General features: G+C 39.4%; 1 protein-coding gene across 3 annotated transcripts; it reads right to left on the reverse strand.

Annotated features, from left to right (window-relative positions):
- Positions 1-439: 439 nt before the first annotated feature.
- Ankra2 (ankyrin repeat family A member 2) lies at positions 440-13095 on the reverse strand. 3 transcript variants are annotated; one of them, XM_042691003.1, is made up of 9 exons: positions 12630-13092; positions 11232-11619; positions 9505-9663; positions 6191-6256; positions 3296-3393; positions 2684-2809; positions 2257-2323; positions 1706-1786; positions 440-942 (listed from the first exon to the last, which is right to left on the reverse strand). In XM_042691003.1, exons 2-9 carry the CDS (start codon positions 11518-11520, stop codon positions 887-889), a joined length of 942 nt encoding a protein of 313 aa, XP_042546937.1. In that variant the 5' UTR covers positions 11521-11619; positions 12630-13092; the 3' UTR covers positions 440-886. The 3 variants fall into 3 exon arrangements, with proteins under 3 accessions (XP_042546937.1, XP_042546938.1, XP_042546939.1); XM_042691004.1 differs by lacking the exon at positions 2257-2323 and having other exon boundaries at positions 12630-13095; XM_042691005.1 differs by lacking the exon at positions 12630-13092 and having other exon boundaries at positions 11219-11401.
- Positions 13096-13117: the final 22 nt, after the last annotated feature.

A 13117-nucleotide genomic window follows, 5' to 3' on the forward strand; every position in this document is an offset into this window, starting at 1 on the left:
GAAATGACCATTATTAAACCTGTGTTGAGAGATTTGTAGGACAGAGAGCTGAAGCTAAAAATCCTAAAGAAATTAGTAAGAAACTTTTGTTGTTGTTGTTGTTGTTGTGGGGCTTGAACTCTGGGCCTGGGCACTGTCCCTGGGCTCTTCAGCTCAAGGCAAGCACTCTGCTGCATGAGCCACAGCGCCACTTATTCTTTACAGTGCCAATACTGAACTAAGGGCCTCAAATGCTCTCCATTGACTTTTCCTGCTCAAGACTGGTGACCTACCACTTGAACAGCTTTTTGCAGGTTAGCTGGAGAGGTCTCACAGATTTTTCTTCCTGAGCTGGCTTTGAACTACAATTCTCAGCTCTTAGCCTCAGGAGTAGCTAGGATACAGGTATAAGCCACCAGCACCTAGTGGCAATAAACTTATATAAGTAATAAAACTAGAATGCAAACTGACAAAGCTTTATTTATAACATCATTTTGTAAACAAGTACACTGTGCACTTTTTAATTCAACAGTAACACTTTTTTCCCTATGGATTTATAACCAATCCTACATAGACTCAATGGAAATACAAGAGTAAGGCTGAGCAGGGCAGAACATATATGAAAGTGTCGAATTACAGAGATTGTACAAAGACAGATAACTATCTGTACAATAAAAATTTACATGCCATAAAACATTAATTTATAACTTTAAATATACAATAAAACACATTTATAAAAAATTGCCATTAATTTTTTAATAAACCAGTGAATTACCAAGAGGAATAAAAACTTACTAAAAAATCAGAAAGTATTGCAACTGAGGTAAAAATTTATAAGTAAACAAAACTATCATTTATAAAGACCAAGAAGGGAGCAGAAGGGCCGACAGCATTTCTGAGGACTGGGTCATTCCTTAATATTCTGAAGTAGTTTCAGCAAATGTGACTCAATAACCTGTTGAACTGGAACAGACAGATCACCAAGTAAACTATCAAATTCAGTTTATCGCCAATGCCAAAATAAACATACATCTAAGTAGGACACACACATAGTTTGATGTCAAGTATTGCCACACAGTATTCGGGGTGGAGAATGCAAGGAGATGGGGAAAGATGAATGGAGGGAGGAAGGGTGGGCAAACGGAGGAAGGGTGGGCAAACGTAGCCATTAAGTTCAATGTCCATTATAGAAAACTTAAACTACATCACTTGAGGACATGGATGGGCTTGGAAAGATGGGGGAGAAGGATGGAAGGGGTGACATTGCTCCAGAGGCATTGTACTCGCAATCTAATATGTTGAATTGAGACCCCTTTGTACAACTACTTAAAATTTAAAAAGGCATTTTTAAAAACAAACCTTTGTCTGATTAGTTGTGCAAGTTACTGGACTTTCTGTGCTTAAGATTTTTAAAAAATTTAAAAGGGAAGAATTCAGAAAGCACAATGTTGTTCTATGGTTTTTCTATAAATAGTTGCCATAAAATATAAATAAATCTTGCTAGTACATGCGCACTTTTCCTCCAGTTCTCTTTGGGTTATAAAAAGTATGCGAATCAAATTCATTTCTCAACTGTGTAGAAATTTGTTTACCTGCATTTAAAAGCATGTGTCAGGAGTTAGGATACCACGTAATATTTTATGAGTATAAGTGATGAAAATGTTCAGGCCACTAGCATGTACAATTTATAAAGCTTTACTTGTTTAAAAAATTCAGAACTACTTACCACTTCTGTAGCCCAAGGCTACAGCTAAATCCATAGAATTATACCCAGAGTCAGTTTCAATTGTTGGGTCTGCACCATTTTCTATAACAAAATAGAAAATTTTATACAAATGAGTGAAAACATGAATCTATGTTGTCTGTGGCTGGCTCAAGTGCAAGTAGTTGGTTCGATTTTTAGGCAATTTGGAGGGTATTTTCAGGCGGCCACACAGAATCTACTTTGGTGGGCTAGAAGAACACCACTTTAAAAAGGCATGTTGAAGCTCATAAACAATTAAAGGCACAGTCTATGCATAAAGAGCCTGTGCAGAGAAAACAACAGCAGATTCAAGGGTGAGACCAAGGCAAAAGTAGGGAGAAAGCTCTTCCTGCAGATGTGCTGTCTGCAAGAGCCACTTCTCTCGAAGGCATCTATGTGGTAGCACTGCCCCGGAAGAACAGCAGTAGGATTAATAGCCAGTGATTCTCCTAACTAGTCAGAGAGGGCCAGATTAAAAAATTAAAATAATCACATGGCACTTCCTAAATATTGTTTCCTTTTCATCTGCTTACCTAAGAGCATTTTTACACATTTCACATGGTTTCCGTGTACAGCATAAAGCAAAGGTGTCCCTCCATTCTGCCAAAGGAAAAGGTGGTTTAGAGGTTTAAGGTTTGCAAGGGTCAATTAGCCCTGAGTTCAACCTCCCTACTCCCTCCTAAAAGAAGCCAATTAAATGCCGCTGTGGGAATTTTTTATTAGAAATTGGCTTGTAAAAGTCGTTAAAGATAATTTTGTTATTTTCTGAAGAAGACTTAAGTCAGAACTAATAGTTGAATTTGTAAAATTATCTTATTCTTCCAAGTATTTAATTACAAATAAATAAGTGAAGTGATAAATAAGTTAAATCTCCTAAGTACTTAATAAAATGTATGCTCCCCTAGACCAAATGAATTTAGAATTTGTTACAGCAATTGTATCTTTGGTACATGGACTCACCCAGTCATACTCATTTACATCAACTCCACAATCGAGCAGCATTTTGACAATGTCTGTGTAGCCTTTACTACATGCCAAGGACAGCGCACTTTCTCGACCTTTTCCTAAAAGTTGGGGATCAGCACCCTGGCATGGGAAGTGGAGATAAAAAGACCTGCTATTAATCTCAACAAGAACATTCTTAACTTATGTCAAAAATAATAACAGTTCAGCACTGAAGCCAGGTCATGTTTTATGTTTTATTCATTAGTACTAAAATTGTGTGGATGCCTTTCTTCTTTTTCTTTCCTCCCTCTTCTGTCTCAATCCTAATTCTCCTTTCACTAGAGTCAAGTCACAGTTTCTCCAGGAAGCCTTCTCCTCCATGGCTGACCATACTGCTGTTGTTGCCCTGAGAGGGATCTGGACATTAGGTGATTTCTCACTGCTCTGTGTATGATTAACACTGCCTTCCCAACTACATCCAAGTTCCACGGGAATATGAAAGGCATTAAAACATTTTTATGTCCTCCATCATTGTGTCTAGCTTGCTGGAGATACAAAAACTATAACTAAAGACTTAAGTGAACTTAAGTAACTATACATGTACATTTTCTGAGGCATTTTCCTTACATTCTGAAGTAGAAACTCTACCACAGCTATTTGCCCGTGTGCTGCAGCCCACATCAGAGGAGTAAATCCTTCTTCATCCGTGTGATTGATAACATTTTCTATTTAAAAGAAAAGCAATTTTTGTGATCTAATTTAACAACCATGTATTAATAGTACTATGAAATCACTGCCATTCTAAAAACTTGATTAGCTGCCTTAATAAAGCTCATTTTCTTTGTAGAAGTTCTATTATGTTTTTGAAATTGGCCATCTGAAAGTATTACAATGTGCTTTGGTCTACATGCTGGGTTCATACACCATATTCCTTATAGCACAAATTACTAGACATAGCATCATACGAGGTATAAAGTAGTCAACAGTGGTCTCAGAGAGTTTAAATTATATTTCTCACTTTCTAGTAGTTTGGTCCTAGGTAAGTCAGTTAATTCTCCTAATCACAGATTAATTAGCTTTGCTAATATATAGTTGGGAGGATTAACAAGGAAATGATATAAAATGGCCCGTAACATAAACTGAATATATACTATTATAAAAACTCTAGTATATTTTAAAAGCTATCTTCAGCTTTATAGCTAACATTGCTGCTTGTGAATTTCTCTTATTCATGTGGATGTTAACACAGTAGAGTATGGATGAAGATTGAATAATCTGAATAATTTGAATAATCTGAATAATCTGACATGGAAATCCATTTTATCCCCCAGACTTAGTCTACTAGTTTTGATCTACACTTTTTTCCTCCTAAGTTTATTTAATAGATTGAAAGGGAATATTTCCAAAACCAACAGAAATATTAAGTCTTATAAAAGTGACATGACTCTTTGATCTTGCTCCTTACTATCAATAAACCATGTTGGGGTAACTGCCTAGCTTGATGAAAAATGAAAACTACAGTAATAAATATCTAGATCTTTATGTCAGTATACTAAAATATATTTCATAAGAATCAAAGATTAAAATGAATAAAGAAAAACATCGAACTTCTATAATAAGAATAGTTGGATCTGTATGTAATCCTGGAATAGAAATCTTATCTTTTTTTTCTTTCTTTCCTTTTTTTTTTTGTTGGTTGTGGGGCCTGAACTCTGGGCCTGGGCACTGTCCCTGAGCTCTTCAACTCAAAGCTAGTGATCTACCACTTGAGTCACAGCACCACTTCCAATTTTTTCTACTTATGTGGTGGTGCTGAGGAATCCAACCCAGGGCCTCATGCATGCAAGCCAAGCACTCTATTACTGAGCCACCTTCCCAGCCCTAGAAATCTTTTCTAAAAGCCGGGTACCGGTGGCTCGCCTGTAATCCTTGCTACTCAGGAGGCTGAGATCTGAGGATCACGGTTCAAAGCCAGCCCAAGCAGGAAAGTCCAATGACTCTTATCTCCAATAATCCACCAGAAAACTGGAAGTGGCACTGTGGCTCAAGTGGTAGAGTGCTAGCCTTGAGCTGAAGAGCTGAGGGACAGTGCCCAGGCCCAGAGTTCAAGCCTCACAACAGCAAAAACAAACAAACAAACAAACAAAAATTTCTAAGCAGGGTAAAAATCTCAGAAATCATATACAAAAAAAGTGAATTTACCACTATGTTAAGCCTTTATTCAAAGCATTGTAAAGGAAACAGGAGAAATTAGGAAGAAACTATGGGCAACATAAATCACAAAAATCTAATTCCCTTAATTTATAAATCAATATATTGTAGGCAGTTCATGTAAAAATAAATTCAGAGATCAGTACTTAAAAATATAAATGAAATTACTCTGAGGTACCATTTTACCCACGGATGAAAGTCTGATACTGTTCTGTGTCAGTGAGGATATAGGGAAATACAAACTAACTCTAGAGGGAAGGCAAATATCTGGCTATTTTAACAATAAAAATTCAGGGAGAGGGGCGTGATTCAGTGGTAGAGCACTTGCTTAGCACATGTGAGCCCTTGGTTCAATCTTCAGCACCATAAATGAATGAATAACAAGTGAATAAATACATCTCTATTTCCTTTGACCCAGCAAATCTACTTGTGAACATTTAACCATGGATATATTTTTAAAAGAATCCTAACACTGTCCTGCCAGCCTGGGCAAGAAAGTCCATGAGACTCTTATCTCCAATAAACCACTAGAAAACTGGAAGTGGTGCTGTGACTCAAGCAGTAGAACACTCGCCTTGAGCTGAAGAGTGCAGGGACAGTGCTCAAGCCCAGAGTTCAAGCCCCACGACCGACAAGAAAAAAAAAGGCTAAAACTATAAAAAGTTGTAAAATAGCTGAGCATGGGAGTACACACATGTTAATTCCAGCAATTGGGAGACTGAAACAGGAGGATTATGAATTTGAGGCCAGGTTGGGCAACACAGAAAGACACTACTTCAAAAAAAGGGGTAGGGGAGGAGGAATAATAGAAATAGAAATGTTTCCTAAAAAAAAGTTTCTGAAAAATACAAGCAACTTACAATATTTGCTTCTGGGGAAGACTAGAAGGTAAGGGAAACTTTTTGCTTTTTGTTACATATATGTATTTATATATACATATATTTCCTTTTAAAAAAATGTTTCAAAGAGCTTTATTTAAAAGACCAGGGCTCAAAAACTGGAGGCTTGGAGGCCTTAGCCACCTCCTTCTGAGTCCGCTGGGTGAAAGGGACACGAATAAACCTTCACCGAAGCTGGCCCCTGGAGGAGGGGTGAGGCGGTGCCGGGGCCGAGGGAGGAGGGTGGAGAGCGATCTTCAGCCTTGTTGCCGCCTTCCACAGCTGGTGTACATATATTTCTTATATGTAATATCTTCCTGGCATAGCTAATAACTCCTTTTGTCCTTATACTTTTTTGTACTAAAATAAAACAATAACAAACTTAATCCTATTGAGTTTGTTTAAAATAAAGTCTTTGAAACTAAGCTATTACCTTGTTCAATCCGAGTAGCCAGATAAAGCATCTCTCCCTGAGCTGCCAACTGGTGCACAGACAGAGCTGAAACAATAACACAGTATAATGTTCACCGCAGGGCCCATAGCCACTGTCCTGTGGCACAGGTTTCTGCAAGAAATTTATTTCCCAGAACAAAACTATCATTTTAGCAGAATAGATATTTTACCATAACAAAACTATCATTTTAAAAAAATGAGGGGAGCCGGGCGCTGGTGGCTCACGCCTGTAATCCTAGCTACTCAGGAGGTTGAGATCTGAGGATCGCGGTTCAAAGCCAGCCCGGGCAGGAAAGACCATGAGAATCCTATCTCCAATAAACCACCAGAAAACTGGAAGTGGCGCTGTAGCTCAAGTGGTAGAGTGCTCGCCTTGAGCTGAAGAGCTGAGGGACAGCACTCAGGCTCAGAGTTCAAGCTCCACGACCGACAAAAAAAAAAAAAAAAAATGAGGGAAGAGCCACACACTGGTGGCTCATGCCTGTAATCCTAACTACACAGGAGACTGTGATCTGATGATCACTGAAGCCAGCCTGGGCAAGAAAATCTTAGAGACTCTTATTTTTCAATTAACTACTTAAAAAAAGGCCGGAAGTAGAACTTTGACTCAAGAGGTAAAGTGTTAGCCTTCAGCAAAAGGTTCAGGGACAGCTTTCAGGATCTGATTTCAAACCTCAGGACCAGCACAAATCAAACCAAACAAAAACAAAAACCAGCAGGGAAGTACATCCTGACATTCTGCATGAGAAAATTGACTCATAGGTTTGCAGATGGTAACCTTACATCTGCAAATTGCTATTTTCAATGAAATTTATTTCAGAGGAATAGCTTAGGCACTTGGGCACTTGTTTTGTTATTGTTGGGTGGGGCTTGAACTCAGGACCTGGGCAATGTCCCTGAGCTTTTTCACTCAAGGCTAGTGCTCTACCACTTTGAGCCACTGCGCCACCTCTGGTATTCTGGTAGTTAATTGCAGATAAGAGTTTCATGGACTTTCCTGCCCTGGCTGGCTTTGAACCGCGATCCTCAGTTCTCAGCCTCCTGAGTAGCTTAGAAGTACAGCTTTGAACCACCAGTGTCTCACCTCCTTTGTTTTCTTATAGCTTGATTACATTGAAGTATTATTATTATTATTATACACTGGATTTTGAACTCAGCATCTTGTGCTTGCTTGCTGGGCTACACTCTACAACTTAATCCATGCACCCAGCCCAGCTTTCTGCTGTTTTTTTTTTTTTTTTTTGGGTCCGGTCGTGGGGCCTGAACTCTGGGCCTGGGCGCTGTCCCTCAGCTCTTCAGCTCAAGGTTAGCGCTCTACCACTTGAGCCACAGAGCCACTTCCGGCTTTTTTCTTTTTACTTATGTGGTGCTGAGGAATCAAACCCAGGGCCTCAGGCATGCAAAGCAAGTGCTCTACCACTGAACCACCTTCCCAGCCCCTCTGCTGGTTATTTTATAGACAAAAATCTCCAGATTTTTCTTCCAGGTTGCCTTCAAACTGTATTTCTCTGGGATCTCAGCCTCCTGAGAAGCTAGGGTTATAGGCACAAGCCACTGGTGCTCATCTGAAGTCCTAAATTAAAAAAAAAACAAGTTTGAGAGGAGGTCTTATTGTGTTGCCCAGAATGGTCTCAAACTTTTTAGGCTCCAGCCATCTTCTACCTCTGTCTCCTGAGTAGCCGAGACTACAGGCCTATGCCACAATACCCTGATTTTACCCTATTTTTTTTTTTACTTCTCAAACCATACATATATCTATATATCTATATCTATCTATATCTATATCTGTCTATCTATCTATCTATCTATCTATCTATCTATCTATCTATCTATCTATCTATCTATCTGGGCTTGAGGGGCTTGAACTCAGGGCCTTGGCACTGTCCTGAGCTTAAGGATAGCACTCTACCACTTTGAGCCACAGTGCCATTTCTGGTTTTTCAGTGGTTAACTGGAGATGAGTCTCACAAGGACTTTTCTGCCAGGGATGGCTTTGAACCACGATCCTCAGATCTCAGCCTCCTGAGTAGCTAGGATTACAGGCATGAATCACTGGTGCCCAGTCCTAAATATTTTTAATCCAAGACTCCATGGGTTTTTCTGAACATTAAGAGAGATGAAATCATAAAGAGAAAACTGACCTTGACATAATTGAGAGTAAGCCTATTTAGCTACCTAGCCATACAATCTTAGATGGTTTTGTTTGGAGCATGAGGGATATGAACCAAATGGTCTAAAGGTTTTTGTTTCTTTTCAGTTGAATGACTGGAATATTTTAAGAAAGCTCTTGAGAGTTCTCTTTTAAACAGTTAGTATTGCATGACTATTTACTTTAGTAATATGAATAGGTAGCCTTCATACACAAAGAAAAGACCTGAGATATAAACACAAGATTATTAAAATGAACCAGAAATGGCCAATTGGTGGAGTAAGAACCCTAGGAGGAGACTTCTAGCTCAACTTGTATGCCATGAGACTCAAATATCAGAAAGGATTTAGTATTTCCAAAGTAGAGATGTCAAGAGACTATATAGATACACTAACCATATAGATACACTAACATTATTGTTTTAAAAACAGTTACTAATATCAAATTGCTAACTGGTTATTTTTCATTCACACACCCATAGTGCTCAGAATATTTTCTAAACAGAAAAACTTTATTTCTTCTACAATGATTCAGTATTAAAAATTATGGATTCAAAGTTTTTAAAATGTGGGGCTGGGAAGGTGGCTCAGTGGTAGAGTGCTTGCCTTGCATGCCTGAGGCCCTGGGTTCGATTCCTCAGCACCACATAAGCAAAAAGAAAAAAGCTGGAAGTGGCGCTGTGGCTCAAGAGGTAGAGTGCAAGCCTTGAGCTGAAGAGCTGAGGGACAGCGCCCAGTTCCAGAGTTCAGGCCCCACGACTGGACCAAAAAAAAAAAAGTTTTTAAAATGTGGTTCTATATTCATTTTATTATAGTCAAATGAAACATTACAGTAGAAATCACTAAGCTCTTAATACAAAATCATTTGCTTAGTGATCTACTGTATAAAACAAACCATTCAATTTTTATAGTAAAATTATAAAGGTTTTTAGTAGTCAAACTGTACTTGTTCTTCCCAGAGAAACATAATATGAAATGTTACAATATGTAATAATAGGCAAAAAAGTTTTAAATTACCAGAACTACTAGGTATTACTTAAGCTTTCAAAAAGAGAACATGCATTTAAAGAAAATAATGTCTCAAAGACAAACTCTTGAAACAATTAGTAACACAAATATTTTGACCTATTAATAACAAATACTTACAGTTTGCTAAAAGAGGCGTGGTAGATACCTCATTTCCTCTGTGTTTGTTGGTTAAAGTAGTTGACTGTTTAATGGGTGAGAAATGCTTTGTTGTAGAGGGAGTGTAGACATGTCTTACTTGGATTCCAGGAGAAGGAGAAGTATGGATATTGCATTCAGCTAAGTAAAATAATTTAAACACATTAAAACAATATTTTACTGGCAAAGCATTTCAACAAAATTTTGTGCTAAAGCTGACATTAAAAAGTTAGCTTCAATGAATAACTACTTACGAAGTGATACTACAGGGTTTGTTTGTTTTTTTTGGCAAAAATATACTATCACAGTGAAATTCCCAGAAAGAAAAGTATTCATTTTGAGCAATTTTAACCTGAGATTAAATTTTTACTTGGTGCCATTATTAGGGCTTGAACTCAAGACCCTTTCCCTTAGCTTTTTTTACTCAAGGCTGGTGCTCTACCACATGAGCCAAAGCTCTAGTTATGGCATTTTGATGTTTAATTGGAGATAGGGGTCTAACAGCCTTTCCTGCCTAGGTTGGTTTTGAACTTTAATCCTCAGTGGCTAGTATTACAGGCATAAACCATTGGTGCCTGGCTTGAAATTAGTATGTTTTGGTTTGTATTTGTTTTTTGAGACTAGATCTTGCTATGTATACAGCCCAGATTAGGTTTGAATTCTTGACTTTCCTATCCCACTCTAATAATTGCTGGGATTACAGGTACGTACTAGTATTGTCTAGCTGATACTAGTTTTATTATTTAATAGATTCTAAAAGCAAACCTAAAGCATATTGAAAGACTATTGAAATAAAGCATTGGAGGCTAATAGAAATTAGATATTTGTGGGACAGGGAATATTAAGCAAATTTCTTTGAATAGGAAGAAGAATATTTTTTTCTCTTATGGTTTTGTGTGTGTGTGTGTGTGGCCTGGATGCCTCCTCTGAGCTTTTTTGCTAAAGGCTACTTGAGCCACAGCTCTACTTGAGTCACAGCTCCATTTCCAGCGTTTTGGTGGTCAATTGGAGATGAGAGTCTCATGGGCTTTTCTGCACTGACTTTGAACAGTGATCCTTAGATCACAGATGAGAGTCTCATGGGCTTTTCTGCACTGGCTTCGAACAGTGATCCTTAGATCACAGCTTTCTGAGTAATTGGATTACAAGCATGAGCCACTGGTGCTCAGCTTCTATGATTTTTTAAAGGTACAATAAAACTTCATTAGAAAAATCTTTAAAGACTAAGTAAGATTTTTTAAATGGTATGTACTCTTTTAAAAGTAGGTATTTAGTTTGGGTTCTGTGAGATTCTGAAAAATTGTATTAAAAGACAACCTCCAGGGGCTGGGAAGGTGGCTCAGTGGTAGAGCGCTTGCCTTGCATACATGAGGCCCTGGGTTCAATTCCTCAGCACCACATAAGCAGAAAAAGTCGGAAGTGGCACTGTGGCTCAAGTGGTAGAGAGCTAGTCTTGAGCTGAAGAGCTGAGGTTTGGAAAGCAACCAGGCCCAGAGTTCAGGCCCCACGACTGCAAAAAAAAAAGACAATCTCCAAACTCTTTCCAAACTGCAAATATCATGATGGAAGAACAAATAAAAGACAACTTCCTTGTACAACTAATTGATGCTAATAAAAAATGTGAGGAAAAAGTCCTACAACAAATGAACAAAAATACCCCACCCAAATAAACAAAAACAAATGCAGATATTTATACCATAACTTTCAACCTTTAAATAGGACAGATGCCACCTCCAGGTCAGAGTTAACCTGATCTTGAATATTTTTACTGTCTTCTTCATTCAGGGACTTCACAAATCGAGAACACACATTCATATCAAATCGATTGGGCAGAATGAATTTCATTTCCATGGCAACCCCTTGAGAAGATCCTTCTTCTGAATTCAGGTCCAGTGGATGTTCTATCTTAATGTCTGGCATGCCAGGCAGACTATAACTGCTGGGACACTCCTCCACTATCAGCTGGGCTCCAAGGTCCAGATTTGCTGATGAAGCCATGATTTTGACTATGGTTTCAATAATTAAAACATTTCTGTTTTATTTCTTGATTTATAAAATCTTTATCCAGTGTCTTCTTTAATTTGGATATTAAAAAACCTGAAACAAAAAAAATAGAAAATTAAAAGTTTTATGTCTACTTAGGTAAAGGTACATAAACTGTTTTTCAATTAGACATCCAAACTTGTAAGCCTAAGAAATGTAACAGAAAGAATACGAAATATAATGAAGGAGTCCAGATTTGAACCTAAGCTTTGCATTTATTGGCTGTGTGACCTATACAAGTTACTGAACTCCCAGAGACTTTTTTTTTCCTCTTTTTGGTTGGTAGAGGGACTGAAATCAGGGCTTGGTCACTGTCCCTGAGCTCTTTTTGCACTTTACCACTTTAAGCCACAGCTCCGCTTCTGGTTTTCTGGTGGTTAATTGGAGATAAGAGGCTCACAAACTTTCCTGACTGGGCTAGCTTTGAACTGTGGTCCTCAGATCTCAGCCTCTTGAGTAGCAAGGATTACAGACGTGAACCAACAGCCGCCAGTCCAGATACTCAATCTTGTTAGTAAAATAGGGACGCTTCTATTAACCTTATCAGACCCTTGGTAAAGAGCAAATGAAATACAGTAACATTTTTACTTTCACCTCTAGTTTCCAACACATTTTAGTAGTTTTCTCCCGGCTGCCAAATGGATACAAAGATCAAGCTCCCAGTAAAAATAAACTTTCATGTTAAAACTTTAACATTCGACTTGAGGTTCATTTCTTAACATTACACACACATATACAAACATATATGTATAAGTATTCTATATCTCATCTATTTTTCCTTTACCTCTAGTTCTATATCTCTATCTATATTATTTGCAAGCTAGGCAAGTGTGCACCACTGAGCTACCATTCTAGGTGTTAAGAGGAGGCCCCTGGGCTAGGTTCACCTCGATCTGTCAAGAGTCCAAGGATGGAAGGAGACGAGAGCCTCCCGACATTAGCGGGCAACCGTGCTAGTCCTCAGTGGAGGCCAGGCACAGCCCCCGCCCCTGCCCTCGTTCTGTGTAATCCTGACGTTGTCCCACCAGGACAGGAAGGTGCTAGGAAAATAAATCGGGCCTTACCGGCGACAGGTGTCCCGGCGTCCCCAGCAGGAGCTCGCTCAAGTGGGGACCTGCAGATGGGAAGTGTGCCCTGTCGCCACCGGCCACCTGTTCCCCGGTGTGGCCGGAGGAGGAAGCTCGCTCGGAGGCGGCCGGCGGATGCTGGGGTCGCGGAAGGGAGGCGCGCAGGGCGGGCCAGGGCGGCCTCGCGGCCACCGGCGACGGCAGAGAGCGAGCCCGGCCTTCCCGCGCGCCGCCCGAGTCCGCACAGGCCCGCAGGCTCGGGCTTGTTGGGCCGCGACGTCACTTCCGAGGTTTTTTTTTTCTCTTTCACACACAAAAAAATGTTCTGAGATCAGTGTCATCAAACACACTTCCAGGTTTGCAGCTTTAGTATTATTTGCTCCGGTCCTGACGCGGCGCGGTCCAGCCTACCCGGTTACTACGGAGAAAGCGCCATGTCAGTTGACAGCTCTAGGTCCTAAGGGGCCAGACCCCAGCCGGGTCCT

This window comes from Dipodomys spectabilis, unplaced genomic scaffold (genome assembly GCF_019054845.1).
Source record: "Dipodomys spectabilis isolate Male_0828 unplaced genomic scaffold, ASM1905484v1 ptg000140l, whole genome shotgun sequence".
NCBI lineage: Eukaryota > Metazoa > Chordata > Mammalia > Rodentia > Heteromyidae > Dipodomys > Dipodomys spectabilis.